Source organism: Synchiropus splendidus, chromosome 2 (genome assembly GCF_027744825.2).
Source record: "Synchiropus splendidus isolate RoL2022-P1 chromosome 2, RoL_Sspl_1.0, whole genome shotgun sequence".
Classification (NCBI taxonomy): Eukaryota; Metazoa; Chordata; class Actinopteri; order Syngnathiformes; family Callionymidae; genus Synchiropus; species Synchiropus splendidus.
The window spans coordinates 39,152,674-39,169,150 of NC_071335.1; the positions used below are offsets into that span (position 1 = coordinate 39,152,674).

General features: G+C 46.5%; 1 protein-coding gene across 3 annotated transcripts in view; it reads right to left on the reverse strand.

Moving 5' to 3' along the window:
- Positions 1-319, reverse strand: part of LOC128754317 (glycine receptor subunit alphaZ1-like) — a 45,053-nt gene extending 44,734 nt beyond the window's left edge. For all 3 annotated transcript variants that reach the window (XM_053856847.1, XM_053856846.1, XM_053856845.1), the window contains exon 1: positions 72-319. In XM_053856847.1, coding sequence (XP_053712822.1) covers positions 72-133 — 62 coding nt within the window. In that variant the 5' untranslated portion in view covers positions 134-319. The remainder of the gene's footprint in view (positions 1-71) is intronic.
- Positions 320-16,477: the final 16,158 nt, after the last annotated feature.

The following is a 16,477-nucleotide window of genomic DNA, read 5'->3' on the forward strand; positions in this document are numbered from 1 at the left end:
ACAGTTTATGCGTCGTGCGAATGCGTGTTGAAAAGCAGAGGTTTAAAAAGGAAAAAAAAAAGAATACGTACCTCAGCATAAGCAGTAGGACAGCGACTGGCAACGCCGTTTCCATGTGCCCCTTTTTCCTCATGCCTCCTCAAAGAAGCCGGAACCTCCACTTTCTCTGAGCCACAGCAGCCACTCAAATAAAAGAGAAAATCAACTGGGAAACATCACTTACGCGCGCTAACAATTGAAACTGTAATGGCCGAGCTTGCACTCAGTAGTAAGAAGAGTATCGCAGCTAGAGAAAGTCACCAGCTGTTCAGTCAGCGCTCGGAGCTCGCGCTTTGCCCCGTGAGGCACGGACCCCACCCCCTGATGGAGATGGAGTGAGTGACAAGTCAGTAAACCAACCATCTACACACTTTGTCTGTGTTGGTGCGTAAATTGGTTGTGACAAAGTGGACCGCGATAGTTCTCCTGCCACGCACGCTTCTCATTTCATTCGTTCTCATCCCTATTTGTGTCTCGTCTTCCTTCTGCGCGGCAGTGCACGAACACTGAGGTTCAAATGGCTGAAATTTGTGTTTCGTTAAATAGACAAATTAGGGGGCAGATTACAATTTGGTGGACGTAAAAACTCGGTTTTTTGTTGATTTTACGAAAAACAAAACTAAAAAACTGCCGATACTTCAGCAAATGATGACAAAATGAATTTCGTAAACATCTCGTTGGAATACATTAGAAATGAAAAAAAAATAAAATTAATTTGAGACTTTTTTTTTCTAATTAAGAGACAGCATTTCACTAACAATGACAACACAATACTTCAACATAGATGTACTGGTGCACCTGCCACTTGCTTCTCTGTTTCACACCGTCCCTTCTCGCTTTTGTTTGCATCTTTTTCCAAATCAATTTAGTTATAAATTCTGCCATCTTGGTCCCTGCTTTCTTCTCGACCTTCTCTGAATGGATATCACCAACCCAAGGTTTCAAGTGGATCCCAAGATTACAGCAGGAATGACGTAGTGAGAGGAGAAGCAGTCAAAGTATGAGCTTGGAAAGAAGAAGAATGAAGCTCCTTAGATGCACAACAATAAATGTGTGTGCTGAAGAGAAATTAAGAGTGGCAGCAGGTGATCTGTGATTAAGAGACCAGCCTACAGGTTAGAGAGCGTGGCTCTGATACAGACAGGAAGCTGAGTGAGAAGTGGCAGAGTTAAAGACAAGCAGGTTTTCATTGGGATTTACTAGGAAGGACAAGATGAGAAACCAGTATATAAGAGGAACATGGAGATGTTTGGGGACTAGACGGTTCCCTCACGTGGACAGGAGAAACAGGGGACACATTGAATTATCCTGTTCACTTTTATAAATCACACACATTAGTGTTCATAATTTTTAAATATTTTCTCCTTATCATTATTTCACAGATGGATGCAGCAGTTGGTGCAGTACACAGCTTCACAGAGACTGAACAGAAGTGGCATAAAGCCACAACAATGAGAAATTGCATTTGTGAGTGTGTGTGTGTTTTATGCATTTGTGTCCGAGTGAGGTCTAATTTTCGGGAAAAACCCCCTTGTGGCACCTGCTTGTCGGACCCCAGAATTTAAGTCTCAATTTGAAAAACAGATCCCTCAGGGTCCTCATGAGTAATGAACAGTCCAAGCCCTATTGCTATCTGGGTAAAATGACCCAGATGGCATCTTGGCCTCTGGAAGACTATTGTAGCTGTTATGCACTCTTTGAACTGCACGACTCCCAATTGGTGATTGCAATGTAACTCAACAGAACCACTCCTACTCACTGTGTAATGTTCAGGCATGTCAACTTGTCCAGCTGTGCATCGCTTATATTTACTAGACTGGAGGCAGTGAGTCGCTGTGTAAATGCATGTGTCACGAGCCCTCCCAACCTGTCAGAACTGTTAAGGACCACTTCCTGCTATTGCCGTTTCTCTCCCTTTCTCTCTCCCATCCAGCAGTGGGGGTGTCACCAGTTCTCCGCTGGCGGCTGCAGCAGGGTCACACACCTGATCCCAATTTGCCACTCCCGCTCTGGTTTCTTAAACGCCGACCAGATGTCAAACGGCGTCACTTCGTTAAATGTCTTCGACCTGCGATGAGTCTCCGTGTCTGCTCTCTTGTTTTGGACTTCTTGCGGGTGCGCCTTGACTTTATGAGTTTCAGACTGTTCTCTTTTTAGTTTTGCAGTGTGTCTGTTGCCTGCCCCCCCCCAATCCTGTGGAATCTTGTTTGGACATTACCGGGGCTGGAACACTGGTTTTAGCTTCTTATTTCGTGCAAGTGGACATTATTCACCGTCCAGTATTTTGAGTTTCTTTTGACGGAAATTGTCTCCCTCTACTGGAGTGGTTGGGTACCGTTCTGAGCTTAGTTTCTTTGTAATAAATCGTGTTTGAATTGTCATTTGGGCTCTCGTTTCCTTCCTGCTGCACGTGGGTCGTTACAAAACGAACTGACAGAAATGGAACCAGCAACAGTGAGTGAGCGGCATCATATTGTTAGTTCTCAGAGTGCTCATATTGTCTGGAGAACGGTCTCAAGGAACTCTCAAGAGACTTTTTGTAAACTTGCTGCAGCTGTATCCTCCTCTTGACCAGTTGTTGGATCTGCTTCTTCTTTTGATCAAGCCTATGTCCCTGCTGGCATAATCCGTGAACCTTCCCACCCCCGAAGTGTGCCAGTGATGTCTGGCAATGTTCTTGGTTCTTGCTACAATGTAGCCCGGTTTTTGACTGACAGCTGTTCTCTTATTCTTTGGACTGTGCTAAAATACACGGAACCAAAAATATAAACTCCCTATGCCAGACATTTACGTTTTTACATGATACAGCTGGAAGTGGGATTCTCTGTGAACATCACTCCTCAGCGTGCCAAAGGCAGTTGAACGTGTGCATTTGCCCTTGCTAGTTGGTTCTGACAGTGGACACCGGTAAGATCCAGACCAAGGTGAGGATTCCGAGAATTAGGCCTGCACAATTCAGGGGAAAATATGAATCACGATTTTTTTAGTGAAGTTTGAGGTGCTGATAAAGATTTGTGGAAGGGAGGCTCTGATCAGGGTTTTTGCTGCCGATCACTGATACCGATCACATGGATTGACAATGAATTTGTAATCAAAATGATGAGACCTTCTGTGTCAAAGATGTGAAAATATGAACCATTAAATCATTTTCATTCAGAAAAACCTTGCAGAATGCAGCGACTATTATATCAAGAGGACACAACTGCAAAACATGTCATTTGATGTGAGACGTCGCATGTGAGTCTCTAGAGACTGTGCTGTGTCCGTGAAATATTGACACACTGTAGCGGGACTCCGAGACAGAGAGCACTGCATTGATGAAAGTTTCCACTTCAGATGTTTTCAACAGTTTCTGGTGGCTGACGAATTCTGCACCTGACTCCAAAACTGGGACGGTTCCGGTCGATTCTGTCTCTGTGTAAACAACGCCTGAGAAAGGCTGCTCACCTAGCTCAGTGAAATGAATGATTATTCTTTTGCCAATTAGCTTAGTGTTCCGAATGTCACTCGGGGACCGGCGGGTGTTGCAAAGTGTCAGCTGTGCTAACAGCTGCTGAGGAACCAGCGCTCTCACTTTCATGACCTCGCAACACTCTCCATGCTCCGTCCTTTTTTTCGTAACATGTTCGTTTTGAGGCTGTTTGGGGGCTGATTCTCTTCACTAGTTCCCGGTTTTTCATCCATATTCCTTCAGTTTCTATCCTGTCGCCGACTTACCCAATCACTACTGCGTTCATGTCACCACTGAAACACGTGACTACAAGGCACTTTGTCATTGGTTGAAGGAGAAGTCACAAGCATTGTGGGAACTCAGAAAGTACTAGCTTGCAGCGCCGCTTGGGAGCGTAAAACTCACAAAGGAAAGTAGCATCTGCGATGCAAATCCAGTCGGTTCGTAAATTAAATGTGAATCGAAATTAACTGAAAACCATGTATGAAGCAGACATGATCGCCGCATACTTGCAGGATCGTCTCAGACCTGCAACACATGCAGCAGATGAAATTGTCGGTCTGCACAACGGAAGCATCACACCACACCAACAGTCCGTAACTGCTTGCGAGAAGCCAAGTGCATTCTCGGTAGGCCTGCATGATAAGTCGTTTAAAAATTGCGATTACGATTCACCCTTGTGTCTGATTTATTTTTCAATTAGCACAGCTTTTTTGTCATGGTTTATGTGTGCAATAAACTACGTATTTCATGAGGAAAAAAAATCGTGGCAGAGAATTGTGATATCAATTCTCAAGTAAAAAATCGTGATTCATATTTTCCCCTGAATTGTGCAGGCCTAATCTCCACTGTCTTCTGGGGGTTGAGCTCCAGTTGTTGTTGCTGCACCAGGACACTAGCCGCTCCACCTCCCTCCCGTAGGTCGACTCATCTCCACCTGAGATGAGCCTGATGATGGTCGTGTCATCCGCAAACTTGATCAGGTTCACGGACTGGTGGCTGGAGGTGCAGCAGTTGCTGTGCAGAGAGAAGAGCCATGGAGAGAGAACACAGCCCTGAGGAGACCTGATGTTGAGGGTCGGTGAGTCGTCCCCAGCCACACGCACTGACTCTGGCTGGTCAGGAAGTCTGTAATCCACCTGCAAAGGGAGTCAGGCACGTTGAGTTCATTGAAGATGGCACAGACGAAGGCTGGCCTGGAATTATTTGTGATGGATGAACTGGCGCTGATGTTGAGACGGAACAGAGACTTTTCCTCTTCTTGTGTTTTGTGTTTCACAGAGACGTGGTTGAGCGACCTCATCCCAGACACTGTGCTTCATCTGGTGGGATTTCAGCTTTACCGCGTGGACCGGGTTCCGGAACTCACCGGCAAAACCTAAGGCTGTGGAGTGTTTCTACATCAACAATCGCTGGTGTACGGACGTGATGGTGATTTTTCACCACTGCTCTCCCTCTCTCGTCATGAACTGAGACATGAGACACTGAACGTGAGTTTGCTTCATTCATTCTGGCTGCCATATATATCCTGTCCCCGTGCGGATGTACGTGAAGTGTGCTCGCAGGTCAGGTTCTGCATGTGGAGCGAACTTTCCCGGACTCTCCTGTGATTGTGTTTGGTGACTTCCACAAGGCGACTCTGAGCGAGGAGCTTCCCAAGTAGCGTGCTGGATCACTGTTACTCATCGCTCCACAACTCTTAAGGTACGTTCACACCGAACGTGACTTCCGCGAGCGACACGACTGATTTACATACGAAGTCAATGGAGTTGGGCGATTAACAGCGATCAGCGGCGACCAACATGGCCGCGACACGACTGGAGCGTGCGATGCTACGCGATTTGAGCTACATACGGTGACTGCGGCTACTCAAGACGACACAACTGGGCTACTGTGACAGTAGCGGAGCGTTGACCAATCAGAGACCAGATCCGCGAGTGACGTGTCCCGGCGGAGGAGAACCTAATCGCTGCGGTTGTTTACATGCAGACCTTCCGCCGTCCTGTCGAGAGAGACAGAAATTGTGCATTTTTTAATTTCCACAGGAACATAAATAGGAAGAATCTTGTCCGGAGGGAAAGTTCGCCACAACGGTGGCGTGACTGGCGAGTTGAGACCTTTATATATTCGCCTAAACGCAATGTCCACCGAGTTTACGTGGCGAATGTACTGCTGCGACTGTAGAAACTACGTATGTATGGCGACGAGATAAATAATTACTGTTTGTGATTTAATTTAATTCAGATGAGACGTCATGAAGGGTCTGTTTATATGAGGGGAGGACGGTGACCGAGGAGCGGAGTGGTCAGCGGCATCTAGTGCCGTGAAGTGACCGCGGGGACCGTTCTTCGCAGGTAGCTTTGCACGTTAATTTAGTGGTGACATCCTGAGTACTAGCTCAAAATTAAAAAGAACGTATGCCGCTTTCTATAGTGCTTTTTTTTCAGTATAGCTAGTACAATTATGTAATCACACTATGCTGTCATTAAAGAGAGGAGGAGGATGGATCCACTCATGATGTTGGTGATGATGAAGAGGATGGACCTTCCTCTGCCTCACCTGGTGCTGCTGCATCTCCTCCACCTGCCACTGGCGCCTCCTCATCCACTGCTGCTCCCCATGTATGTAGAAATAACATTTTCTAGCATTATTCTATTTTTTTTTTTATTAAATGTTATTGTTCTACATCATTCAAGCACTGTCATAGTGACATGACTTGCTTTAGGTTAACTATTGCTGTCCTATACTGATTTTATTTATTAGTACTCATCACTATCTCTATTGAACTCAACTTTCATTATGTGCAGGACACCGAAGGAAGAGAGCAATGGAGGAAGGGGTCACCAGATGCTGAAGCTGAGCTCAAACATCTACTAATGTACTCCCTCCACAAACCCAGCTCAGAAGACGGGATAGTTTTCAAGGTACTTGTTCCTTCCAGGTTCCACATAAATTTAAAATGTACATGTTACTTTACCAAGCAAAACAACAGCTGACTGAAATTTGGATCATTTGGACCTGTCATTTATTTTCTTTGTAGCCACAGTCTCATTAAAGAGCCGGACGCCGCCCTTCTTCCTCCGCCTCTCTTGACCCTCGTCCCTCTGGGGAAGATCCTTCAAAACACACCTACGTAGTTCACTTCAAGTTTGACTGTGATTCTGTGTGTATTGAATGAGTATAAATGAATGAGTTACTTTATTTTTGCAAATAAAGTGTTTGACAGTGAATATTTCTTTTTGTGGAAAATGGCTTCACAGAAAAAAATTAAATCAAAAGCACTTTGCAAAATGTCAACAAATTGAGTTGAACACAGCTTTGTTTTATTGCAGAGATTAATTATACATAGAAGGACCTATGCTTTGTTAAAATAGGTGGCTGACTCTTGAACGAGCAGTTGTGTTGCACTGATAACTGTTTTTTCCACAAAGGAGAAGCCTCATCTGCGACGAAAACATATGCGGTCGGTGGCCGTGGTCCTCTGGATGGACCTCTGCGGTCTCTCCACCCATGTTCCACTTTACAGCAAAGGACTATGCTGTCTCTTAGTGACACAACTAAGACGAACGATGTCACCGAGATAGCAAAGTCGATCACAGTGACTGATGAGCCAAGATCTAGCTGGTGGTAAAAAAAAATGAATGCAGAGCGTCACCAAAACTGGAAAGAGTCCACAACAGAATGAGTCCAAATGAAAAGCGTCACCGAACCGGGAGAAAGAATGCAAGAAGAGTCTGTAACAGGAGCGCCAACACACAATGAGCAATAAAACACAAAGTAAACTACAGAGGTTGTCAAAACGAATGCACGAGTAGGGATTAACAGATACAGAAAGAAAACCAAGAAGCCACACAGAGCAGGAAGAACAAAGGGAGTCAAAATACAAAAACTCAGAAGACCAGGGTTTAGAAATAGCCAAACAGAAGATCATTTAAACGATGGATAAATGTATGATGGCAGAGAAGGAGTCGATCTGGCACACGTTGGTGGAGTCCAGGTGTTCTTAAACTTGGAAGATTAGGGGTTGATTGGCTGCACCCTTGTGCCACAGGAACAGGAAGACAGGAGGGAGAAAGCAAAATGGGACTCAAATGACCAAAATAAAAGCGGAATAATGACACATTCTACTGTATATTTTGGGAAGAACACTCTTTCATTGTGTAACTCAGTGTTCATGTCTCCATCAACATTTACAATAGTTACACGCTTTACAGATCGACAGAAAAGAATATTTACAACATACTGTACATGTACACCTTCAGTCATCCATCAATATAGACAGACTGATGAGGCACCACCCGCGGTTTGTGATGCGTCCACTCCTCCCTGCCAACTCGCCACTCGCTTGGCAACGGCGTGTCTAATGCAGAAGCTTTTTTCAGTCTGTCATGTCAAGTTTGCATCCTGCAGCACATGCACGTTAAAAGGCGTCAACGCCACGAATTCAATATGATATTTAAAACACCAGCACTTGACGGAGAACAGTGAGTTTTCTGGTGCGCATGAAAGTGAAACTGCAGGAACCAGCGGTCACTCGCGACACTCGCCGGTCTGAGCGTGACATTCGGAACGCGAAGCATATTGCCCAAGAAATAATCATTAATTTCACCGCGCCAGATGAGCAGCCTTTCTCAGGTGTCGTTTTAAGATGGAATCAATGGATCCATCTTAAAACGAAGAATCAGAATTGATGTTACTGGAATGTCAATGCAAGTGGAGTGGTACCATTGCTTGCAGTCATTGTACTCGACCATCAGCTCTCCATTGTGCACATAGAACACATGAACTGTGCAGTGGCTTCGGTGTCTGTCCTTGTGTGTCTTCACCTTGAAAGGAAAGTTAGGTGCTGTTTTATTTTGGAAAGCAGAGAACAAATACACTCTCAGCCCCTTTTCTTTAAAGACACATGTTTCTGGCCTAATTCCTCTGCAGACTGCGGCAGCAAAGGCCAGCGCCGAGTCCACAGGTACTCTGGGACCGTTGTTGCTGAACTGCTGGTCTCATTATGGTGAAGTGACCATGAGTTGGTCGTAACAGCCATGACAGCACTTGTTTGGTTGTTGAGCTGCAGCCCTTCACATTCTGGCTGTCATAAACGGCCAGCACATTTGGTCCGCAGAAGACGTTGCTCGCTGTAACCCAGTGATTTCCATCCACATGAAGGATCTGAGCAAATTTGTCCTTCGGAGTTCCAACATCTCCACCATTCCCAATAGCTTGGAAAGGAAGCACTGATTGATAACTGTCCAATTCTGGGTGTTGAATGGACAGACACTAACAGGCCAGATCTATCTCGTCACTGGTCAGCCAGTAATTTTGGTGCGAAATACTGGTAATGTCAGATACTTTGGCCATGCTAACTATTTGCTGCGTTGGAATGGCATCACTCTGTGAATACATTTCCTATGTAGGACCATGCTTTTTGACAGAACTTTTTGCTGTCTTGTAGATTGTGCAGTCTAGCTGGCCACTGCTTTTCATTTTTTTCTCAGGAGCGACGTGAAGAAATACCAAAATTCTGGAATTATTTCATATTTCAAAGCAGATGCTTGGATGAAAACTTAAGTAAAGTAAAAAGTAAAAGTAGAAAACATGACACACGTAGAATGCACAAAGGTCAAAGGGTCATGCCTATCGCCTATCACAGCTGACATATACTGACAGTTAAACTGGGATCTGACAGATATTTTACATTACCTCCTGAGAATCAGATGCAGGAACGTTTGCCTTTATGGTTACATCCTTCACCTTTGCTGCCAATCATGGAAAAACAAAACAAGGTCGGAATACATTATAAATTATCACTTGTTATCTTGTCAATACAAATTTTCTAATATTTGTCATTGTAACATGCATGGGAACAAATGGATGCAAATAAAAAAATAATAAAAACCTTACCTTTAAAGATGGTTTTGGAAATTTTATTGGCGCTCTCAGAGGGGTGACATATATTCCTCTGGACTTCTGCTTTTTTTCCTTCCACGTTTCAGTTTCCACCAGATGTGACTTCAACATGGGTATTGGTTCTTTGTTTCAATGAAAAAAATGTTTATTTTTATTTGACCTTGTTTTAATGGATATACAAGATTCAACTGTGTTGACTTTTTAAATGAGTTACTATAACGCCTGTGCACTGTAAGTGAAATGAATAAAAGACGCCTGAGGGATCGAAATAATATAATTAATATTATTATATCAAACCTTTCTCTTCGAATGCCTCCACAAATCTTCAAACTCCATCAACAGGGCTTTGTGGGTGCTCTGTTAAAATGGATCTACTAAAGGCCCCACTTTTCTCCATAATGCCTTGGGTCTTGGTATCTGCATTGTAATTCTAATGTAGAACAAATGATGTTAATTCATAATACTACCTGCATTGTGCTCATAAATCGTAACATCTATGTCTCATCTAATGTTGTGCAACGTGTTGAAAGGCTTTGGAGATTGCCTGGTACGCAGGTCCTTGCCCATGTCTGCCAAGATCCCCTAAAATGGATGAATCACGTAAAAATCAGTTTTTCTGAATCTGAATAATGACCAGCAAAATTATAGTGTAGCACTACACAGATCAGCCTAAACATTGAAACAAAAACCCATCTTTTTATTGTTCAGAATGTATTTTAGGAAACCATTCATGTGATGAAAACACATATGCTTGGGCTTTTAACTTAGCATTATTGATTAATGAAAATGTATATGCAAAAATAATTACAATATATGTTTACAAATCCTTCGTATGAAATGACTTCCTTTAGTTTCCCATCAAATTCTTCATCTAACAACGGCATTTTAGTTTCTGGGTAAAATTTGAATTATTAAATCCATTTGCCAAAACAAAACAAAACAAACAAAAAATTAATACAGTGAGTGCATCTTCTATAATCCACTATTGATGGCTTTGACAAAATGCATTGTAATTTTAAAACTGTGAGTCTGCACATGGAGATTAATTAGAAATCCTTGTGACATTATGGCTGATCTGTGTTTATATATCAATTCAATTAAGGAAATATGAACTACTGAACCTACCTAGGATAAGTACAGACCACAGAGCTGCATGTGGAAGAAACTTTGCGACCAGTGTTTCAATGAATCATTCGGCAAGTATTCACTGGCTTCTCCAGACTGATCCACTGATCTAAATGCACACATCCGCAAAATGTTGATGAAATAGTGATTGTCCAACATCAACCTAGTGTTTTAAGCAGAAGCAAAATTCAATCAGTCACTTGCAATGTTGAATACCTGCAGAATTCATTTGCTCCACAACATCTTCTGCACTTCTAATGCATTCCCTCGGGACTAGATTTTGCATTAATTGGTGAAAGGAGAAAAACATTAAAGCAACATTAACATTTTGTGAGACCCCAAAAGTGATTGGTTTGTCTTATTGGGAGAAATGCAAATACACACGTCTGTTATAGTGTCACAATAAAATATATTGTACCTCTACCATATTCTCAGCCTCTACTTCAGAATGCTGCATGGTGGACTGTCCAAGCCGGGTCATCGTCGCCTTCAGGTTTTCAAAATGTTTGTCAACATTTTCTCCGACGCAGGGACTGGAGATAACAACTGTTGCACCAAGCAACATGTCATCGAGTTCAGTCAAAGTGCTTGCAGCAGTCAGCAATCCAACCACATGCATCCCAAACTGGTAGTGCTTTGCAATGCTGGGGAAAGAAGTTATGTAGCGAGAGCCAATAACAGAAATCAACCTTATCATGGTGGGGGAGTTTGTGTACCTTGAATGATCCTAGGAGCTATGTTGTCGGGGGCGTTATGCTCCTGGTAGGGTCTCCCATGGTAAACAGGTCCTAGGTGACGGGTCAGACTAAGAGCAGTTCAGAAGCCCCGATGACAAAACCAAAAACATCGAGGACCGTGACGTCGCCCGGCATGGCGCAGCCGGGGCCCCACCCTGGAGCCAGGCCTGGGGTTGGGGCTCGAATGCGAGCGCCTGGTGGCCGGGCCTCTGCCCATGGGGCCCGGCCGGGCCAAGCCCGAACGAATGACATGGGCCGTCCCTCCTGCGGACCCACCACCCACAGAGGGAGTCATAGGGGTCGGGTGCATAGAGAACTAGGTAGCAGTCGAGGCCGACGACCTGGTTCGTGTGGACATTCTCTGGCTCTTGGGACATGGAATGTCACTTCGCTGGGGGGGAAAGAGCCTGAGCTTGTGCGGGAGGTTGAGAGGTACCGGCTAGATATAGTCGGGCTCTCCTCCACGCACAGCCTGGGCTCTGGAACCCAACTCCTTGAGAAAGGCTGGACCCTCTACTTTTCTGGAGTTGTCCGCGGGGAGAGGCGGCGGGCTGGCGTAGGCTTGCTCATAGCCCCGCAGCTCTGCAGCTTCGTGTTGGGGTTTACCCCGGTGAACGAGAGGGTCGCGTCCCTACGCCTACGGGTTGGGGACAGGTGTCTCACAGCGGTTGCGGCTTACGGGCCGAACAGCAGTGTAGACTACCCGGCTTTCTTGGAGTCACTGGGAGGGGTACTCGACAGTGCCCCAACCGGGGACTCCATTGTTCTACTGGGAGACTTCAACGCCCACGTGGGCAATGACAGCAAGACCTGGAGGGGCGTGATTGGGAAGAACGGCCTACCCGATCTGAACCTGAGCGGTGTTCTATTACTGGACTTCTGTGCCACCCACAGTTTGTCCATAATGAACACCATGTTTGAGCACAAGGGTGTCCATAAGTGCTCATGGCACCAGGACACCCTTGGCCGGAGGTCTATGATAGACTTTGTGATCGTGTCATCTGACCTTCGGCCACGTGTCTCGGACACTCGGGTGAAGAGAGGGGCAGAGCTGTCAACCGATCACCACCTGGTGGTGAGTGCGATCCGCTGGCAGGGGAGGAAGCCGGTCAGACCGGGCAGGCCCAAACGTATTGTGAGGGTCTGCTGGGAACGCCTGGCGGAACCCACTGTCAGTGGGGTCTTTAACTCCCACCTTCGGGAGAGTTTCTCCCAGATCCCGAGGGAGGTAGGTGACATGGAGTCTGAGTGGTCCATGTTCTCCTCCTCCATTGTCAGTGCGGCTGCACGCAGTTGTGGTCGCAAGGTCTCCGGTGCCTGTCGCGGCGGCAATCCCCGAGCCCGGTGGTGGACACCGAAAGTAAGGGATGCCGTCAGGCTGAAGAAGGAGTCCTATCGGGTCTTGATGGCCTGTGGGACTCCTGAGGCAGCTGACGTGTACCGGCAGGCCAGGCGTGCCGCTTCCCGTGCAGTCTTGGAGGCAAAAACTCGGGTCTGGGAGGAGTTAGGAGAGGCCATGGAGGAGGACTATTGGTCGGCCTCGAAGAAGTTCTGGCAAACCGTCCGTCGCCTCAGAAGGGGGAAGCAGTGCCTCACCAGTGCTGTTTACAGCGAGGGTGGGAGACTGCTGACCTCGACTGGTGATGTTGTCGGGCGGTGGAAAGAATACTTCGAGGGTCTCCTCAATCCCGTCGTCACGTCTTCCACTCAGGAAGCGGGGACTGAGGACTCGGATGGCTCTCTCATCACCCGGGCCGAAGTCACCGAGGTTGTTCGTAAGCTCCTCGGTGGTAGGGCCCCGGGAGTGGATGAGATCCGTCCGGAGTATCTGAAATCCCTGGATGTTGTAGGGCTGTCGTGGCTGACACGTCTCTGCAACATCGCGTGGCAGTCGAGGACAGTGCCTCTGGATTGGCAGACCGGGGTGGTGGTCCCCCTGTTTAAGAAAGGGGACCGGAGGGTGTGTTCCAACTATAGGGGGATCACACTCCTCAGCCTCCCTGGAAAGGTCTATTCCAGGGTACTAGAGAGGAGACTTCGGCCAATAGTCGAACCTCAGATCCAGGAGGAACAGTGTGGTTTTCGTCCCGGTCGTGGAACACTGGACCAGCTCTATACCCTCCACCGGGTGCTCGAGGGTTCATGGGAGTTCGCCCAACCAGTCCACATGTGCTTTGTGGATTTGGAGAAGGCGTTCGACCGTGTCCCTCGCGATGTCCTGTGGGGGGTGCTCCGGGAATATGGGGTGCGGGACCCTCTGCTAGGGGCTGTCCGCTCCTTGTATGACCGGAGCAGGAGCATGGTTCGCATTGCCGGCAGGAAATCAGACCTGTTCCCGGTGCATGTTGGTCTCCGCCACGGCTGCCCTTTGTCACCGGTTCTGTTCATCACTTTTATGGACAGAATTTCTAGGCGTAGCCAGGGGGCGGAGGGGATCCGGTTCGGGAACCACAGAATTTCATCTCTGCTATTTGCGGACGATGTTGTTCTGCTGGCCTCATCGGACCGGGACCTTCAGCATGCGCTGGGTCGGTTTGCAGCCGAGTGTGAAGCGGCCGGGATGGGGATCAGCACCTCCAAGTCTGAGGCCATGGTTCTCGACCGGAACACGGTGGTTTGCTCTCTCCAGGTTGGTGGAGAGTTCTTGCCTCAAGTGGCGGAGTTTAAGTATCTCGGGGTCTTGTTCTCGAGTGAGGGAAAAAGGGAGCGTGAGATTGATAGACGGGTTGGTGCAGCGGCGGCAGTGATGCGGTCGCTGTATCGGACCGTCGTGGTGAAGAGAGAGCTGAGTCACAAGACGAAGCTCTCGATTTACCGATCGATCTACGTTCCCACCCTCACCTATGGTCACGAGCTTTGGGTAGTGACCGAAAGGATGAGATCGCGGATACAAGCGGCTGAGATGAGTTTCCTCCGCAGGGTGGCTGGGCGCACCCTTAGAGATAGGGTGAGGAGTTCGGTCATCCGGGAGGAGCTCGGGGTGGAGCCGCTGCTCCTCCACATCGAGAGGAACCAGCTGAGGTGGCTCGGGCATCTGATCCGGATGCCCCCTGGACGCCTCCCTGGGGAGGTGTTCCGGGCATGTCCTACCGGGAGGAGACCCCGGGGAAGACCCAGGACTCGCTGGAGAGATTATGTCTCCGGTCTGGCCTGGGAACGCCTCGGGATCCCCCGGGAGGAGCTGGAGGAGGTTTGTGCGGACCGGGAAGTTTGGGCTTCCTTGCTCCGAATGCTGCCTCCGCGACCCGACCCCGGATAAGCGGCAGAAGAAGGTGAAGGTGAAGGTGAACATTATACATTGTTTTCCAGTCAGATCAAAAACAAAGTCATTGTTTTTTGCAAAGTGTCTTTGCATTTTTCATGATGTGGCTTAAGCACCGATGAAGGATTGTAATGGTGCAGTCCTTCATGGTGGCTTTTCCAGTCAATATTCGGTAATGTCTTGTCAAGAGACCATCCAAGATGCTCATGCAAAATGTTGTGCAATTGACTGCATCAAGATGATAAAGCCATCACAGATAACCATTTTAGGACTTTTTGAATTAGACCCATACAATTTTCTGTGACTTGTCTGAAAGAGGCTGTTGTGTGGTCACAAGTCAGGAATGTCGCAACTGGAAAGGGCGAGCATCCTTTAATTGGGTACCTGATGACCAGTTCGTACACGTAATATGGCGCACAACTTCCCTTATTGTTTTTCAGGATGCTCCCTGTTGCATCTAGATACATGTCCTCTCGTGTCCTATCATGGAAGATGTGAATGCTCCTTTCCGACCACGCCATCACTCAACAGAAGGCACGGAGACGAGAGTAATTTAAGAATTTAATCAATGAAGACGAGACAATATACAAACACGTAATGAGAACAAGAGGCGCTGGAACCGGAACGCAGTCCGGGAACTACACCGAGGGACTCTGGAAGAATCTGAAACAGAAAGAAGGCGAATTAGAATCAAGCCTCAATAACGAGGAGAACATGAGTCACGTGACCGACGCAAACGATATAGGAGTGTGGCAAATCGGCTCTTCCAAACTCTCCCTATTTACTCAAAAAAACTTTAACTTCCAGCTACTTTTCTTTACTTGTGGAACATTTAAACTTCTTTGGAAATTATTATACTTCGCTGAGATGGCAACTAGCATGAGAAAAGGAACTACGAAGCAACCCTCGCCACCACGCATAGCTGACGGCAATGAGTTAGCAGAACTTGTTAAGCTAGCAGTAGAAGACGCCCTAAAGAGGCTATCCCGTCACTTGTGAACAAAGTGGTTGCTCAAATGGTTGGGAAAATTCAACGCTTTGCACATAAATTGTGGATATTCGAGGAGATATTTCCAGATGCACGGAGGAAAGCGAGAACCGGTGGGCGGAGATGGGGGTTCGTTACACTTCACAACACACCCAACTTGAGGAGAAATTTTCTTGGAGGACTTGGAGGACAGGGCTCGAAGAGACAATCTACGAATTCAGGGAGTACCTGAACATTCAAACAAAGGTTGGCTTTTTCGGATACGATGGACGCACTACAGAAGCTGGATTTCCACACTTTTCTTTACTACCCGGCGACACTGAAGGCTACTTGCGGAGGAGCGAGTCACATTTTTCAATCTCCAGAGGAGGCGAGGAAATTCATGGAATCACTCAAATAATCTAAGAATCAAGCTGTGATCCAACACATACGGTATCAAATCGAACTACAACCTGTGTTTGCCTATCACACGGTATGCTCTGACTTAGTTGTCTCAAAAGTGTTGAAGGTGTTCATTTTATTGTCCAGTTTATGTAGTTTATGTTTCATTTAAGTAGTTTCTCAGTTATGATGAACAATATGTAGCTTGTATGTGTTTATGTAGTTTTGAGTTTGCTTGTAAATTCATTTGTATTCATTAAGGGGAGAGGGAGGGTGTGTCGTGTGTTCAGGGGCATTAGAATGTTCGAGGTACAAATGGGTGAGGGTCGATTTCCTTGCAGAAATCAGTGTTAACGGTTGTGTTTTGTTTTTTTGTTTTCTTGGGGACGGGGTGATCACAGTATTGTCTCAGCTCGCTTCACGCCCCTTGGTCTGTTTCAGAAGGTTTCTCGGTGGCGATTTAATATCACACTTCTGAAAATTCACTTTTCTGTGAATATATGACAGAGAAATTATATATATTAATTCAATAATTTGAAAACAAATTATTGAATTAATGAAAGCTCGGTGGATTATCCCAGATTTCTGTG